Source organism: Agelaius tricolor, unplaced genomic scaffold, assembly GCF_023055355.1.
Source record: "Agelaius tricolor isolate 1412-34295 unplaced genomic scaffold, bAgeTri1.0.p SCAF_5, whole genome shotgun sequence".
In the NCBI taxonomy this organism is placed as follows: domain Eukaryota; kingdom Metazoa; phylum Chordata; class Aves; order Passeriformes; family Icteridae; genus Agelaius; species Agelaius tricolor.
The window spans coordinates 55,165,677-55,182,029 of NW_027269265.1; the positions used below are offsets into that span (position 1 = coordinate 55,165,677).

At 40.1% G+C, this 16,353-nt stretch overlaps 1 protein-coding gene across 8 annotated transcripts in view; it reads left to right on the forward strand.

The window, feature by feature from the left end:
* SHANK2 (SH3 and multiple ankyrin repeat domains 2) overlaps window positions 1-16,353 on the forward strand; it is a 249,330-nt gene that overhangs the window by 116,858 nt on the left and 116,119 nt on the right. For all 8 annotated transcript variants that reach the window (XM_071428342.1, XM_071428343.1, XM_071428344.1 and 5 more), the window contains one exon: window positions 16,063-16,145. In XM_071428342.1, coding sequence (XP_071284443.1) covers window positions 16,063-16,145 — 83 coding nt within the window. The remainder of the gene's footprint in view (window positions 1-16,062; window positions 16,146-16,353) is intronic.

Genomic DNA, 16,353 nt, shown 5'->3' on the forward strand with positions numbered 1-16,353 from the left:
TTTTGGGAGTGGTGAAAGATTTGTGGTTCTGAACAGTAACTTTGGAACCTGAGTAGAACTGAAGCTGCTGGAAATGAGAAATCAGATTATTTATTTGTGGAGAATTAATGATTTTTAAGCAGGTTCTTCTCCCCCATGGATATACCTTGAACATACAGGTGACTGCTGGTAGAAAGGATGACCTTCAAAGCACAGAACCTCAGTTAGCTTTTGGTGTCTTCTTGAAGTTTTGGTGGCACACTGGAATTATTATGCTTTTCTCCTGAGTGTCCAATTGCAGCTTGGGTTTGTGTTTTTTTTTTTTTTTTGTTTGTTTGCAAGGAAACCACAATTATTGTAGGAGAAAAACTCTGAAATGTGTAAAGCAATGGCAGAGTTTCATGTAGCACAATACTAAAAAAAAATATGGTAACTGTTGGTGTTGTTCTGTGATCTTAGACTTTGTTCTGAGGTTCAGACATAGCTTCTATGTGATTTGAGGAATCTGGGGAGGGAGTTCCCAGTTGGACATGATGTGGTTGACTGGGGGAGTCTGATGATAGTGAAGTTGTCAAGAGAAGCTGTGAGCCCATACTCTGAGACTGCAGAGCTGCAGAGCAGACTCAGTGGTTACTGGGGACGTTTGCAGTGAGGAGAGTTGGCTTTTTGCAAGGTTCTTTGAGTAGTGATCATTAGTCTACAAAATCCATATCTTTGTCTCTGTATTTCAGTGTGAATGGATAGGGTTGTTTCTGCAAAGGAGAGAAGCTGTGTCTGCTGCATGTTGCCTCAGAGATATCAAATAACTCCACTTGGAAACCTTCTGCTACTTTCTAACAAAAGATTTTTTTTTCATTAGAAAATTTCAATTCCATCAAAACCTTCCTTTCCACCTTTTTATTTTTTTTTTTCAGGGGGTGGGGTTGTTGTTTATTTCTCTATTGTTTTGAGGTTTTTTTCCTAAAGTTATTTGGTTTGTCCAGTGCAACAGTAAAGCTCTCAAAAAATGTATCTTACCTGATTCAGGACTGAGCAGGAGAGCTAATCAGGAAAAAATGAACTTTTGTTCAGCATTATATAAATTATTTATGAAGTGTGTCTGCAGTTGATATCTGTTAATTGTCTGAGTAGAGAGAGGGGCAGCAGCAGAGTTCTCCTGACAAGGTTTGGAAGAAAACTCTCCTGAGTTTCCACAGAGAATCCAAGACTCAGTGGATCAATTTGGAAGGGTAATAGTGGAAATTGAGAGGAAAAGGTAGGAGAAGGCAAAATGAATGTGAAATTCTAAGAAATACAGTGGGAAAGTAGACTTGCTTAAGACATTTTTTCAGCAAAGAATGCTAAATCTTGAATCTTTGTAAAGTAACACCAGGAAAACTAAGAAAACCAATAACACACCAAGTTGTGTTTCAGGTACCTGACTGAGGCTGCAAATCAGCTTTTTGTACCTCTGAATGGTGATTTCACTGATGCTTGTGCATTGCTGCTAAAGCAAAGAGAATTTGCATTTCAGAACCTGTCTGGAGATTAATGTCTCTTGGTGGTACATCCAGATTTAATTCCTCACAAGGGCTTCTTCAGGGAGGGGAATTATTCAAAGAGGCAAACAAGGTGTGAAAATGAGAGCAATTTTTGGTATTGCCGGATTTGTATTGCTTTGATTACTTTCTCTGTTATTTCGTATCCAAGTCGGGGAAGAATACATTAGAACAGATTTAATGCTGGCAGCAAAGGTTTCGTAAACATTTGTCAGAAGGCAATTGTGCCTCTGTGCTAAGAACAGCTCTGAATCCAAAGTACTAACAAAGCTGATCCAGTTCCTTTCCAGAGACTGTGTGGGGGAGTGAGGGGAAGTGTCTGCTCCCTTCTCCCTTTCCTTCTCCCTCCCAAAGGGCAGAAATTGCTGAGTAGAAACACTCTGTTCAGAAATCTATATTAATGGGCTTATTCACATGCAGGAAAATACATTGTACATGGCATTTTTCATCTTGAGGAAAATGTGCAACTTGAGTAATGGAGGTTCATTAAATCCTATTTCAGCTTTGCATAAGAGATCAGTTATCCATACATTAACTTTGGGAAAATGGGAAGGATGCTTACTAATGTGGAGAAAGGCACTGAGACTTGCTTGCCCGTGCAAATAGTCACTAAATATCATAGAAATATAATATAGTATTTGAGACTACCAGGTCTGATGTATTATCTGCTTTAAATGCTGATGACATGCCCTCAAAAGGGAAGAATTATTTCTTAATATCTATTCTCTTTCAGTTTAAATCCCCACTCCTTGTCCTAAAGAGCAGATACACCACTGAAGCTGCAAGAAGATAATGCAGCACTGCTCTGCCACATCTCTGAGCTTTTCTCTCCTCCCTGCATTTGTCAGCAGTTAATTCAAATGAAATTATTTGTAGGGTGTAAATGAATTAATTGATCAAGGCTGAATTCCAGTTTAATGATAGAAAGTACTGCTAAGGCATAGAATGGATGTTTGAATTAAAAAAAAAAAAAAATTTTAAAAACTTAAAGCTAAGGTAAACATTTAGAAATGACCAATTTTTATCTGCTTTTTTTTTAGGGAATTGATTAATTCTTTCAAGATGGGGCAGTGGATTGTTCAGTCAGGAAAATATGTGGAATTAATTAGTTGTTTAATTTCAAATATAAAATGTTATCACCCTTTTAAATTGAAAGGGACTGTTAATACAGTGATAACTTAGTTTTATACTCTGGAGACATGAATGATATGGGACATAGTGTGGTGCTGTGTGAAAGTGATAAATTTGGTGTGGTGGAAAACAGGATCCATTGCCCCCATGAATTTGGGAACTTTAGGACACGACAGTGGAAACTTTTCCTACTGCATTCACTGCATCATCTCCCATCCCCAGCAGAACAGGGCAGCAGGAAAAGTCAATAACACAACTGAATGCCAAGGCCAGTGTAATCAAATCTGCACATGAATGGGAGGTCTCCTGCCTGTTCTGTGTCTTTCTCCACAGAGTTATTGACTTTCACATGGGGGTTTTCTCCACACTCTTTAGCTGGGTCCAACCCCTGCGTGGCAGAAGTTTTCCTGGTGCCTTTCTTTGACATCCCATGGCTCCAGCAGCATTAAGGAGCTCACAGGAGAGGATGTGATGACAAATAACCTTTTCCAAAGGCTGGTTGCCACCACATTAATGACAGGACCAAATTGATTGCCTTATGGTTTTTGTTCTGTTTTTCTGGAGGGAGACCAAAAGGAAAACAGGATGGTGTAATCTGTAAGAAAACTTAATTAAAGGCTTAATTCATTCACCCTACTATCCCTTCTTGGAGTCAGGTGGCAACATCCATGTCCCACAAGTGTAGAAGCTGATAGGAGCAGCTCTTCAAAAGCCAATTTACATACAAACACCTAATAAAAAATGGAGATTCTTCTCAGAAGTTCTTTCCAGGCCATTCTCTGTTGCTGTTGTCATCTGTGCTGTTGGATAGAGCAGCATAAGATTTATCCTTGAGCAGCTCTGAGAGACTCCTTGGCACAGCTGGTGCTCTCTGCCCCTGCAACTCAGCATGCTGTGGAGAGTTTGGTTATATTTTTAATTTTTTTAGCCCACAGAATGTGCCTGTTGGATACCTTTGTCCCAAAGTTGTGATGTAAGTGGGGCTGTCTTGGTGGTTTAAGCATTAGATGTGTTCCACATCTATTTTAGTGGAAACTTTCAGTCCTATGCAGAAATACTTTCATCTAGTTTCATGTGGATATTTCACATAAATAATCCTCCCTCTGGAGAAATGCAGTTGCTCATCTCTTTAAATATAGATTTTTAAATAATAAAATATAGATTTAAAACAGATGGAAAGTTTTAGTGGAATTCTGGCCATTGCAAGTGGTGAGGAATGTAAAACTGATGGGGGGAGCAAAGGGATTTTCTCCTTGGTTATGGTGGCCCTGGGTCCCTGGGGTGGGGAATTTGGCTTATGTGCTTGCTGAGTGCTGCTTGCCTGGCAGCAATCCACCAAATCCTGGCAAATGGATCCTTGCAAAAATTGAGGGAAGGTATAAGAGCTGTTGTTGTATTTTATATCCTGCTTCCCACATTTTCGTGTTGGTTCTGCCCAGGCAGAACAGTGAGAGAAGTGTTGTTACATGGAAAATAAATGGGATTTTCTGAATTTGAGTAAGAACTAGATGATTGGAACTGAATGATCCTTAAGGTCCCTTTCAACCCAAACCATTCTAGGATTCTGTGAGCTGCTGTTTTGTTTGTTTTCTGTTGGATATCACCAGTTCCACTGTACCAATGTTTCCTGGAAGTCTGTACTGTTCAGGAGATCTCTTGAAGGAAATGGGAATAAGGAGATTAAAATGATGCTGCTCACTCTTAACAATAAATTCACAATCTGGGATGACACATTGATAATAAGTGGAAAGTGATTTTACAGCTGATTTTACCTGCAGGCATATATTTTAAACATAGTCCTTGGTTTCCTCTGGTGGAAATAAGTAAAACCAGCGGCATTTTAACTTTTTTACCTATACACATAGCTCAGTTTTTGCTTAGAAGATGGTAACAGAAATATCTGAGTATGGTCATCATTGTAATTAAATATAACCCTGTGAGACAGTGATGTGGTTACATCTGAAAGCTCTCTGAGATTTTAATGATTTAAAGTCTCTGCAGATGTGATATCATGGTTCTTCTGAGCACAGAGAATGGTCAGCACCAGCCAAAGTGTAGGGGGAAAAAAGTATGTAAAATGTTTTGTGTGCATGTAATCTCACCTTGATGTCTAAAGTTATTTTGTTGGACTTGCCTTTTCTGAATTAATTAATTAACTGTGAGTATAACAGCCTGATAGCACTGAGCTACTCTTAATGTGAGGCAGAAAGTCAAGGGTAGCTCAATTTTAATACCTTGTGCCTCATTAACTTGAAGAGCATAATTTGATGCAATTTGAAGAATTGCATATGTATTTAAGCAATAATTAACACATTGTAGCCTCTATGGAGCAGGTGGAAATGTAAAATGTGAAGTTTTTAATTTACAATTATTCAGTTTCTAATGGAAATTCCTTTGGTTGCTAATAAACAACTTTGCACTTTGCCTCCCCTGCTGTTGTGTGATGCCACGATGGAGCTTTTTGTGCTGGTGGCTACAGCAAATATTGAAAGGAATTGCTGAAATAGGAGGTAAAAAGGGTGTATGTGTGTGTGTGCATCTGAATTGTGGTGCCTCTCCATCTAAACCTGTACTGTAATTGCACTATTAAGGTCTAATACAATTATGGTAAGATGCAAAACACTACTGTGAGTGATAAAAGTTTCCATTAGCTTCTAAGTGCATTTTTAAGTTGTTTGCTGCCTTAACAGTGAAGTTTGCTCAACCCACTTCAGTAAGATTCCAGCTTTTAGCAGCTAATGGTTTGGTAACTAATGACTAAAATCCATTTTCTGGGCTACATGTTTGCCTAAATTTTTAGTGATAAGTGTTAGCAAAGAGAGCTCAAGAGCTGAGGGGAAAAAATATACAGCCTTTTCCAAATGTAGAATTACAATGCTCTTTCTGAAAAACTATTAGGATCTACCTCTAGTAGATATAGACTTAACTGTGTGCCTGGAGTAGAGAAGCTGCTGCTTGCAAGGGCTGGGATTTGGGGGCTGTGCCATTTCCTGCACAGCAATTGGTACTCCCAGGCTCAGCAGGATTTCCTCTGCAGCTCCTCTGGCCGGATGCTGGAGGAGAGCATGGATTTAAATGTCACCACTGAAAGCAGCAGCCTGTGTCCTGTGCATGGCGGGGGAATAAAGTGGGTTTTATTCTTTAAATTAGAATAGAGGAAATGAAAAAAGAAAAGAAAAAGGAGTGGAGATGCAGAACAAGTTTTTGAGGTTGGTTAGAAACAAGAGCCACATAATTAGAGCAGAGGAAAACAGGAGATTCAAATGGGATTTTTTGGGAGGGGGGAGAAAGGAGGATGATGATGAGGTTCCTAATAATTGGTGTTTTCCATTCCTGTGTCCCAGCCCCTGTGATGATTTAATTCCCTGCCCCAGGGCAACTTTGGCTGCCGTGCTGTCACCTCATCACCAGATGAGCAAAGGCTCCATATGGTGCCTCTGGTTGGGAATGATGCAGTTGGCAGCCCCAGATGGAACAAATAACTGGTGAACTCGCACTGTGGGCTTGCCTCCAGTGGGAGTGATCTCAACCACTCTTCCCCCATCTCACCCTCTCTTTCCAGGCAGATTTTCACAAATATTTGTTGCATTTGGAGAATTTGATCTATGAGGCAACATTCTCAGGGTGGCTGGCAGGCAGCGTATGTGTTTTGTTCCTCTTGAAAGCTGAAATGATCCAAAATTGGAAAGGGGTGGATTTTCATGCTCAGTCTCTTTTGGTGGTGCAAAAGGAAGGTGTGGGAGGAGGGTGCCTTGTTCCTCCTGGGGCAAACCAGATGTGCTGGAGCAGTGTTTCTTTAAGAAATGGAATTGAGCCCAACAAAGAGGGAACAGCTAAAGAGCAGACAATAGCTGGTGATGGAGCATTCACCTGGACTAAAGGAGGTCTGGGCTTAGTCCTGTGTGTTTCAGACTTAAATCCAGAGCCTGAGCTGCTGCTGAATGCCAGGAGCCTGCTGGACAGAGCAGGGCTTTATCCAAGCCCTTTGAAAGTGTTCCTCTTTCCCCAAGCCAGGAGCAGATGCTCTCTCTCTCCATCCTCGTGGATGTTAAGGGGCTGCTCCATGGCAATGATTGGCAGATGCACCAATTGAGTGGCTGGTGATGCTGCTGGGGCTCCCTGCTCTCTCTGACACAAAATGTCAGCCTGTTTTTGGAGAGATGGTGTCTGACAAGCACTAAAATGTATCAACAAAAGCTTGGCTTTAAGGGATAAGTGTTACACAAAAACTGAGCTCATGGCAAGGTTCTGAGCAGAGGAATAGCGAGTGTTGAATATGTGCACTAAGAAAAAGTGGCTACTGCATCTTTAGGAGGAAAAAAATCCTGTTACCCATGTGCCTTCTAATTTCTCTAATTTTTATAGGGCCCAGATAACAGAATTAAGAGTTTGGTGCTCCAGTTGAAAACCAGGGCTGGTACTGGGTAGATTGTGGGATCCTTTACACCAGCATGTCCTAACCTGGAGCAGTTGCACCTATGGCAGAGGTGGTTTATACCTCTACTGCAACCACTTCCAGCACCATAAACTTTGAAATGCATTAAAATCTATGCATCTGAAATGATAAACCAATATTTTTACCTTGTCTCCAGTACACAAAAAAAGAACGCTTCATATTCCCAGAAATTCCACATCAGTGCAACCAACGAGCTGAATGTGAAAGGCAAGGGAGCATTAAAGATAGGCTCCAGTTCAACATTCACATAATTAAGAGAAGTCATGGACAATTTAAATAAAATTGTAAAGTCAGTGATTTTTTTAACTGCTACCAGCATTTTGGACTAAACTGGCCATGCTTTGACAGAATTGCTGAAAATAATGGTTTTGGGAGGCAGGAGAGCTGTTAAGATGGACATTTTGTCTTGCAGGTAAGCAAAATTTGGAGTAGACTTAAAATAACTCAAGAGCTTACTGCAATTAGAGAAAGGGAGAGGGTGAATATATTTCATAAAACAAGGTAGAGTTGCCACCTCCTTTCTGATGTTAATGAGACTGTGAAATAACGTGATTAGTCAGGATTTTTAAAGGGATATGTGAAAAATTCACATCACCTTTACAGCTCTTTAGTGCAAAATCCTAGAAAATCAAAGTTTCTCACTGTACACTGTATTTTTAAAGCTCTTGGAGAAGAATAAAGATGTTTTCAGAATAACTTTATGCCTTTGGTGAGGCCTCATTTGTTTTGAGACAGAAGTTCAAACTTACTTGTAAGTTATATACTAAAGGAATAACATTTTTTGTCATAAAAATTTGCAGTGTGTTTAACATTGATTTAATCACTGTGCTCTTCTGTACAATGCAGACTTGTGAGTGAAATAGTTCCATCTATAAAGCTGAAATGTACACTCAGGGCTACTCACACTCCTTGTGGTCAGGGCTGTGTTTATTTTCCAAGGAATGCAGGACAGGAGGATGATCATTCCTCCTGCTCATCATAGCAAACAGGATGTGATGGAAAACTTGAGGGATCCCTTAAAACTAATCTGAAACTCATGTTTGGCACCAGTCCCGAAATCACCAGTTTCTTTCCCCTATTTTGTAGTTTATTTTTGTTTAGACTCTCGGAGCAAGTGGAGTTATGATACCAAAATGTACTGTGAGTTTAATAATTGTTTTAAAGACTTCCAAGGTCAAACTGCTACCTTAAAGGGCTTGTAGCACATTTAAAAAGTGTTAATAAAACACTTTCTGTTTATTTTCTTTTAAACCCAAGGTGTGATTGAAGTCACTTCCCTTGTTCTGCCTTTGTCACTTGTCCTGTTTGATAGCCCTGAACACGTTCCTCTCCTTGGTACTGAGGTTGTCTGTGATAATAATGACCAATTTTAGCAAAAACAGCAGGAAAATTATGAATTAAAAAAAACAACTATAAGAAACCAGTGGATTTAACACCTATATTTAATATTCCTTTTATCTAAATATGTTAAGATGATTAGGGAGAAAATTCCTGTTTCTCTGTGGTTTGGTGGCAACATCTGAGGGCGGAACTGCAGCTGGTTTGGGGTAGGAAAATACAAACCTAAACAGTGAAATGTTTATTAGATAAATATCCCGGTTTCCTAAACATATGTGAGTGTTTGGACAGCCTGTTTGCCCAAGGCTCATCGTATTAGCAATGAATATTAATATTTCCACAGTCCAGGCTCACATTGCTCAAATGCTTGATAAATAAAACTGAAAATTGCTGATAAGTATCAGGTGCAAGTGGAGTGTGCTGGAACCCAAAATATTCCTGTGCTAGGTGGAACGTTTGTGTGAAGGGGTTAGAGGGACTCTGGGCTATACAACTCTCCTGTTCCATAGCCTGCATGTCTGATTTTCACTTTGGCACGTGTGATGTTTGAAATGACTGCTCATTTTTAAAAGAAAAATGAAATTAATTAATACAGAGGAATTAAGCTTTTATTTTTGAGTTAATTTCACCACTTTCCTCACTCACAGTGATTTTTTGTTTTCTCTCTACTAGTGCAGATGTGAAAGAATAATAACATTTCTCTTAAAAAAAGCTAAAATACTTGGGGTTTTTCTGAGTGTGCATAAATGCATTCATACATGGGTATGGTACATATATACCCTCTATAGACATATTTGCTTAGGATTATGAATTTACCACTGACTTTTTTTTATTGCCTTCATATCCTACCCTGAGATTCCTACATAATAGAGAATCAGACTTTTACTGGATGATTTCTCTTTCCAGGAAGGTGACTTCCTGGTTTGCTGTATCAATATTTTACTTTACTTGTTGCAGTTTCAGCAACTTAAGGTGAAACCAGGAAACAACCTTCAAGTACCAATAGCCAAATCGATTTATTTGAAAAGTAATTCTTTAGATTGGCTACTCCCTTCTCCTGCACACCAAAAAGCATGATAATAAGTGCAATTAAAAGCTGAGTACAGGAATGTGGACTGAGGGGGAGAGAGAGAGAGACCAAGTTTCTCCTTGGATCTACATAAAGAAATTGTGCCACTACTGTGCACTTCTGTTGTGAAATTCAGCGTTTCTCTTTTAAATGTATATTTTTTGGTAAAGTTTTGTAGCATAAACCAACTGAAGTGTACAGCACTGTTAGTCTCTTTAAGATAGGTGTCTTCTTGAAATGATGGTTGATTTTTGATTTTTTAAGCAGCACCATCTTTCTGACTTCCTAATTCTTACTGAATCCCTTCCTGGCTGACATTACTGTGGGTTTGGGGACTTAGTAAAGAACTGCTCTTTTTTACCCAGGGCATCAAGTGTTCAAAATCCAATAAAGATGGCTTGATTCCTTGTTTAGAAGTGTGAATGAAACACCTTTTTTAGGTGGAAGATGTGTTGTGAGGTTTTACTGGAGCCTGTGATTCCCTCCCTGTGCAGTACAGATCCAGAACTGGAGAATATGTCCATGTCTTTAAAACAGCCACAGTTTGACATATTCCTCTTTCATCAGTGGATTTCAAAGCAAAATCTGCAGCCTTGCTGTTCTCATGATCAAAGAACTCCACAAGATGTTTACTAACTCTGGAGAAACAGCACTGCTACAGGAGATTGGAAATACAAATATATGAATATGGGTAGGTTCCAGGAGTATTGCTGGAGCATCTTTCCTTATTTCCTGTTCCTTTATCTGCCTTGATCATAGCCAGCTGAGGAAGACACAGCTATGCCAAGTTTACCAAGGAGAAATTAGACCGTGTCCTTTCTGTTGTAATTTGAAATTGTTTGCCACAAATTATAAAGCCAGAGAGGAACAGAGAGTGCAAGCAGTGGTAATGGTGATCTTGTGTGTCTTCTCTGAGTTTTTTTTGTTGGAGTGCCAGCTGTGCCAGTCAGGCACTGACACACAACCAATTGTCTGTGCCTGTGAAGATTCTGCTCTTGGATTTCTTTGGGAGCACCTGTGAAGCTGAGTCCATAGGTAGTACTAAGCTTTTGGCTCCATGCTGCACTTCCATATGTAGCCCTGATTTTCCAGTTTATTTTTTAAAATGAAATAGCAGAACAGCTTGGAGAATTTTTAGCTCTGAGTGATTCTCTTCATCCCTTCTCTGTCATATTTTAATTATTGTATCATGATCATACTCCTTGGACTTGTATCTTCAGCTGCCTAGTAGGGAATTTATCAATTTAAAATTTGCTGCTCTCCAATATTTCTCTTTTAATGCAAGGTTCTATCTGCCATGAGGAAAGTGCTAAGGCATCTATTTGGAAATATTTTTTTCCTCCCAAACACAGCTTGCTATAAACTTCCAGATAAACATGCGTTCTAAAGGAAAATCATTAGATTTGTCATATAAGACATCAGCATTGCTCAGCTGTACGGAGTGGGCCAACCCCCCCCAGTTCTGGGATCCTAGGATGCTGTGAAGGGAGAGGTCAATGTGAGCTTGACTGTTTAGTTGGCTGCATCCCACTGTTTCTGTTTGGGTTGCCAGTGGGTTTTTTAGGGACAGGCTGTGTATTTCCCTATCTGCTGTGCACAGAACCCACTCGCTGCTGTAGCTGCTGCCTCTTGAGCAAGTGATTGCTACTCTGCCTGACACAGGAGAGCTGTGGGAGCTCTTCTGTGAGACCTAAAAGTGGATGATTGATGCCTGGGAAACTTGAGCAATCACAGGAAGTGTCTTCATTAATCTTGAAGGCCTTAATTAGTAGGATTAGCCAATTTTCCTGAAGCCATTAGAGTAGTTGACTATAAATTGTAAGGTTGACCCCTTCCAGCAGTAACAGGAAATGTTTTCCCACTGAAAGTTTGCTAAATCCTACAATAAGGTTTGCTGTAGACATCCATTTTATGTGGTATCAGGACAGGTTATTTCCCGAAAAAAGGGAAAGAATATTTTTGATGTGCCTTTAACAGGGGTTGACTGTTGGATAATGCACAAAGGGCTCCTCCTGTTGAACAGATTTCCCAAATGCCCTTCTCTGGCTTGAGCATAACCACCATAAATTGGCCATCTTATCCTGAAAGGAATTAGTGTGACTGCTTCCAGACATTGCATATAAATTTATGGAATGATTTAGATATCATTTTATTGCACCTGGCAGAACACTTTATTCTTCTAGGATGTATCTAGTTGTGAACTCAGTAGATCTTTCAAAGGGATTGCAATTGCAAGAGTGCTGAGGAGAAGAAAAAGGGCTAATGAAGAGATTTAGATTCACTTGGCCAACTGAAAGAAGTGAGCCTGGAGAGAGCGAGGTCCACTTCTCACTCAAGAGGAGAGCAAGTCCTTACTGAAGGGCTTGTGGACTGCTGGGCTACTGAAGCTGAAAAGGTTGGGTTATGTTTCCAGGGGATGGATGACTGCAGGGAATGAGGAAAATAATTCCTTTTTACATTCATTTTTTCCTCTCCTTAGGAGGAGACTGACAGTATACCAAATAGCCACTTTTGTTTCCCAATAATGGTGATAATTTTGAGTGGATTGTCCTCTACTTGCTGTTTTTCAGATTGAAATCAGCAATGAAACACTTGATACAAACTTGCCTAAACACATCCTGTAGTCCTGATAGTCTCACCTCTGTAATTTAGTATTTTAGCTTGTGGAATAAGTCATGCCTTAAGATAGGGTGTAGTTATCTCTGATGAGAACAGGAAGCCAGGTTTTGTGGGCCTGCCTCCAGCAGGAACCTGCACTCCAACCTTTATTTTCTTCATACAGGTCTTTATGAAAGACTTGACATTTCTCCTTCCTTTCTCAGATATTATCCCAATGGGCTGTTAGCAAAGCAGAAATTCCTGCTGTTTAGAAAAGCCCACACAAATGATGGTTGTTATGTGGAACAGTGCTGAGTTCAAAACTCACATATCTGTCTGACCACGGGCAAATCCTTCCATTTCCCCTTCTCCATTGGTCAGTCTGTGAAGTTATGGAAATTGTAACACCTCTGCACAGTTCTTGAGCCTTAAGTGGTTAAGGAAAGTACATGAGCTGATGAACAAGCATGTTTTCTAATATCTGCTGCTTGAGTAAAGCAGAGATTTACATTGACTGTTATTTTGACCTGAAGTTTTATGACTGTGCTCCACACAGAAATGTCCTGCACTTGATAGGATGCCTTTTGCATTTAACTTTGCCTGCAATGAATCTTGGCCTTACACAGCCCAAAGTCAAAGCAGCGTTTGCCCTATTTAAATAATGAGCTATTGATTTTAGAATTTCTCATTTTATTACCGTCATATGGACCTGGTCATATTCTGAGGACTCGTCTCTGAAATGGAAGCTATTGAATTTTGTTTGGGATGGGGCAGAAATGGACTTCAGGGATTTTACTTATTGAAATTTGGCATATCACAGATAACAGGGACTGCCTGGCCTCACACAGAGCTGTGCACTGTACTGAAAGAGCCTGGGAAGAAATTTCCCTTCTTGCTTGAGCTCAGGCCTCTGAGCAGCTCCTAATGTAATGTCACCTTCATTTGTCACTGGTTGCTGTACCCTGTGTTCTGCTGCTAAGTATTTACAACACCTCCAGGATCAAAGAGATGCTGCCAAGAAGGCTCATGGGGAGAAATTTTGACCTAGTTTTACATTTGGCACCACTTTTCCTGCCAGGAGCAGGTGGACTGTGAACAGACCTTCAGTGGAGAGTCCACCCTGGCTGGCACAGAGAGCCCTGGAATGGCAAAGCCAGCAAAAAGCAGCACTGCAAAGAGTCAGAGGTTAAACCCTGCCCCTCTTCTGCTTCCTTTTCTTGGGAATGCAAATTTTCTGGGAGAAAGGGTGTGCAGGCTGTAAATTCAGTTCATTTTTTTTGTGTGATTGTTTGTCTTCCCCCCTTTTCCTGCAGCTGGTTCTTTGCTCAGCAGCACTGAGGTGTGTGGGGAGAATCAATTTGCTTTCTGTGGTTGCTTGAATAAGTTTAAGCTACTCAAGCCATAGGATTTTGCAGGTTCCCTACATCTAGGGAACATAAATGGGAAGAAGTGCTACACATCTGATTTTTTCAAGCCTATCTTTTTACTTTCCAGGCTGGGATGCTGTTCTCTTTATGACTGTAACTCTATATTAGGAAGTTGTATTTGTCAAATAATAGAGATCAGTTTGTGTGTTTTCTCACCAATAATCATGTTGTGCTTCTCCCTCCCTTCCCTCTCACCTCCCCCTTGCACATAATTTTGTAAAATGTTGGCAATTTTGCATCCCCGCTTTCAGTACATGAACTGAAGTAGAAAACTGGGTAGTTTATGGAATAGATGTGCTGTACATGAGAAGAAAATCAGAGGAGGTTTTTATACCTTTAATCTGTACATTAGGATGAAGTGAGCCTGACTTGACAATGCCCATCCATTTCATTAGCTGGCTCTGGAAGGAAGGACCCTGGATGCTTTTTTCTTGTTTTTGGATGTACACCAGGAGAATTGATCCTGAGTTTGCTGAGCTGATAAACTTCTGAATTCTGTATGGAAATGAACTGACACAAGGGTGGGATCTAGGGAGGGGACATGAGGGGGTTCTTTGAACCAAACTCTTGCTATAATTAGGATCTCAGAAGTTGCCTTCTAAGCTCTATTAAGCTATTGATTGATTACAAGGAAACTTGAAGGGAATGGGTTTTATTAATTTGACCAAGTATTAAAAAAAGTAACACTGCTGACTCTTCAGTGGATAAGCACAGGGACCCACCTTGAGAATAGGGTGGTGAAATGAAGGAAATAATCCAATCCACTGGCAGGAGCAGTCAGTTTCTAGAACATCAGGATGTTGATGGAGAGCTTCAGTGGGCTCTGAGAGCTGCATATTCCATCCCATCCTGATATCCCTGAGCAGGAGGGTGCTGGGCTTTCTCAAGAAGCAGAAGTTTTTTAACTGTAAGAACAGGAAATGTCTGAGAGACACAGTAAATTACAATAAGTTGAGAATACAAAAGCTATGGGTGCTGATGGAGACCATCTCTTGCCCACAAAGTCACCCTGTGGCAGTTTGAATTCATGTGTGGTGTTAAACACTCTGCAATTTGGAAGGCAACCTTACATCATTGCTTCAGCAGCCATGGGAAGTTTCATCCTGCAGAGCTGGAAAGGCACCAAAAGGATGGTCTGTGATGCATGAAAAATCTGGAGTTTGGAGGCTGTCCATTGGTGTCCTGATATCATCATCCCTCTCTTTGTTCAGAGCTTTAAATAAAAAGGTCACAACAATTTCTCTTTATTTAGTTTCCTCCTCCCCCTGGGGATTATTAATGGCCCTGAGGCAGATCCAGTCTCTCCTTGCTTTTACTGCTTTGGGGACTGGATTCTGTACCAGACCAGTGGGAACAGAAGTTGGCTAGTAAAAAATTAAGGAAAGCAAACTTGCTCTTACTGCTTTCTATCTGAACTAGTTCTGTAGGTATTTTAAAGCAGCATAGTTTGCAGTGCTGACAATTCGTGAACTTAACCCCTGCAACTCGTGCTGTGCTATTCTTTGGTACCTAAAAGAGCATTGAATTTTTTTTTTCTTTGAGCTTATTTTTATTAATTTCATGTTTAATGAAAGATATTGAACGCCTTAAGGCTTTTACAGATCGTTCACTGTATCTGAAAGGTCCCATTTTAATGTGCATTTTCTTCATCTACCTTCCACTTTTATCTTAGCCAATGACAGTGAGATTCCTAAGGCTACTTTCTCTTTAAGGGAATACTGCTTACATAAATAGTCCTTTATACCATCTCCTTGTTTTATAATATTAATTGTTTATCAGGAGACAGGAAATATTCCTTAGAAAATGTGTTTTCCTGCTTGTGCATGCCTTGTTACTATTTCAATTATGCAGATTCTTGATGCTGTGGAAATTTGTGCTTGATGACGCCAAGGCAGCTGCACGTTGTTAGCATTGTAGGCTGTCAGATGATCATGTGGGATTCTTGCAGCATGCAACATTCAATAGGATTGAAAAAGGGCTTTTGATGCAAGGCATAGCTTTCAGAATATATTTGTGCCTTTTAGTTAGCTAATAGAAAATCATAATTTATTATCTTTAAATTTAAAATGCTGCCTCATTTTTCTTCTGGTTGGTTTCATTTTGGCTTCACTAGAAGATGCATCTGGTACATCCACGATTGAGGAGTTTATTAATGATACTGTCGTTCAGTTCACTTACTTTTTTTCCTTTTAGAGTCCTAGCTAGCCCACAGATTACATGATCACATGTTCATCCAGTCATTCATATAGAACACAAACCACCATGCATGATTTCTTCTTCTTTCTTTTTCCTCTCTGCCTTTTTTATTCATTTTAAGTTGCTTTGTCATGTTCTCTTTTACCATCCAGCTTAGTCTTTGTCTTCCCCTTGCTGCTATTTGTTCTATATTTTCCCATGCTTGGTTACTGCAATATTATTTGATTAACGGGCTGTGATGATGATGAACCTGCACACTGGAGGAGCAGCTACTACAGTGGTGATGAAGGGATGTAATAATGGTCGCTATCCTCGGAATTCTCTCTACAGTGACTGCATAATAGAAGAAAAGGCAGTGGTCCTGCAGAAAAAAGACAATGAAGGATTTGGATTTGTGCTCAGAGGGGCAAAAGGTATGTGCTTCTGTGTGTGTGTGAGTGTGTGTGTGATGTGCAGTGGCATGAAGAAATTTATACATCTCAGAATATAAGCAGGAATTATTCTTGGTGCACTTGGTTGCTAGACAACAGGATTCTCTGTATGCTATACTACTCCGATGGATTTCGGTGCTTTCTCTCTGAAGCAGTTTGCATTTTTACATGGGAGAAGCACTGCATAATC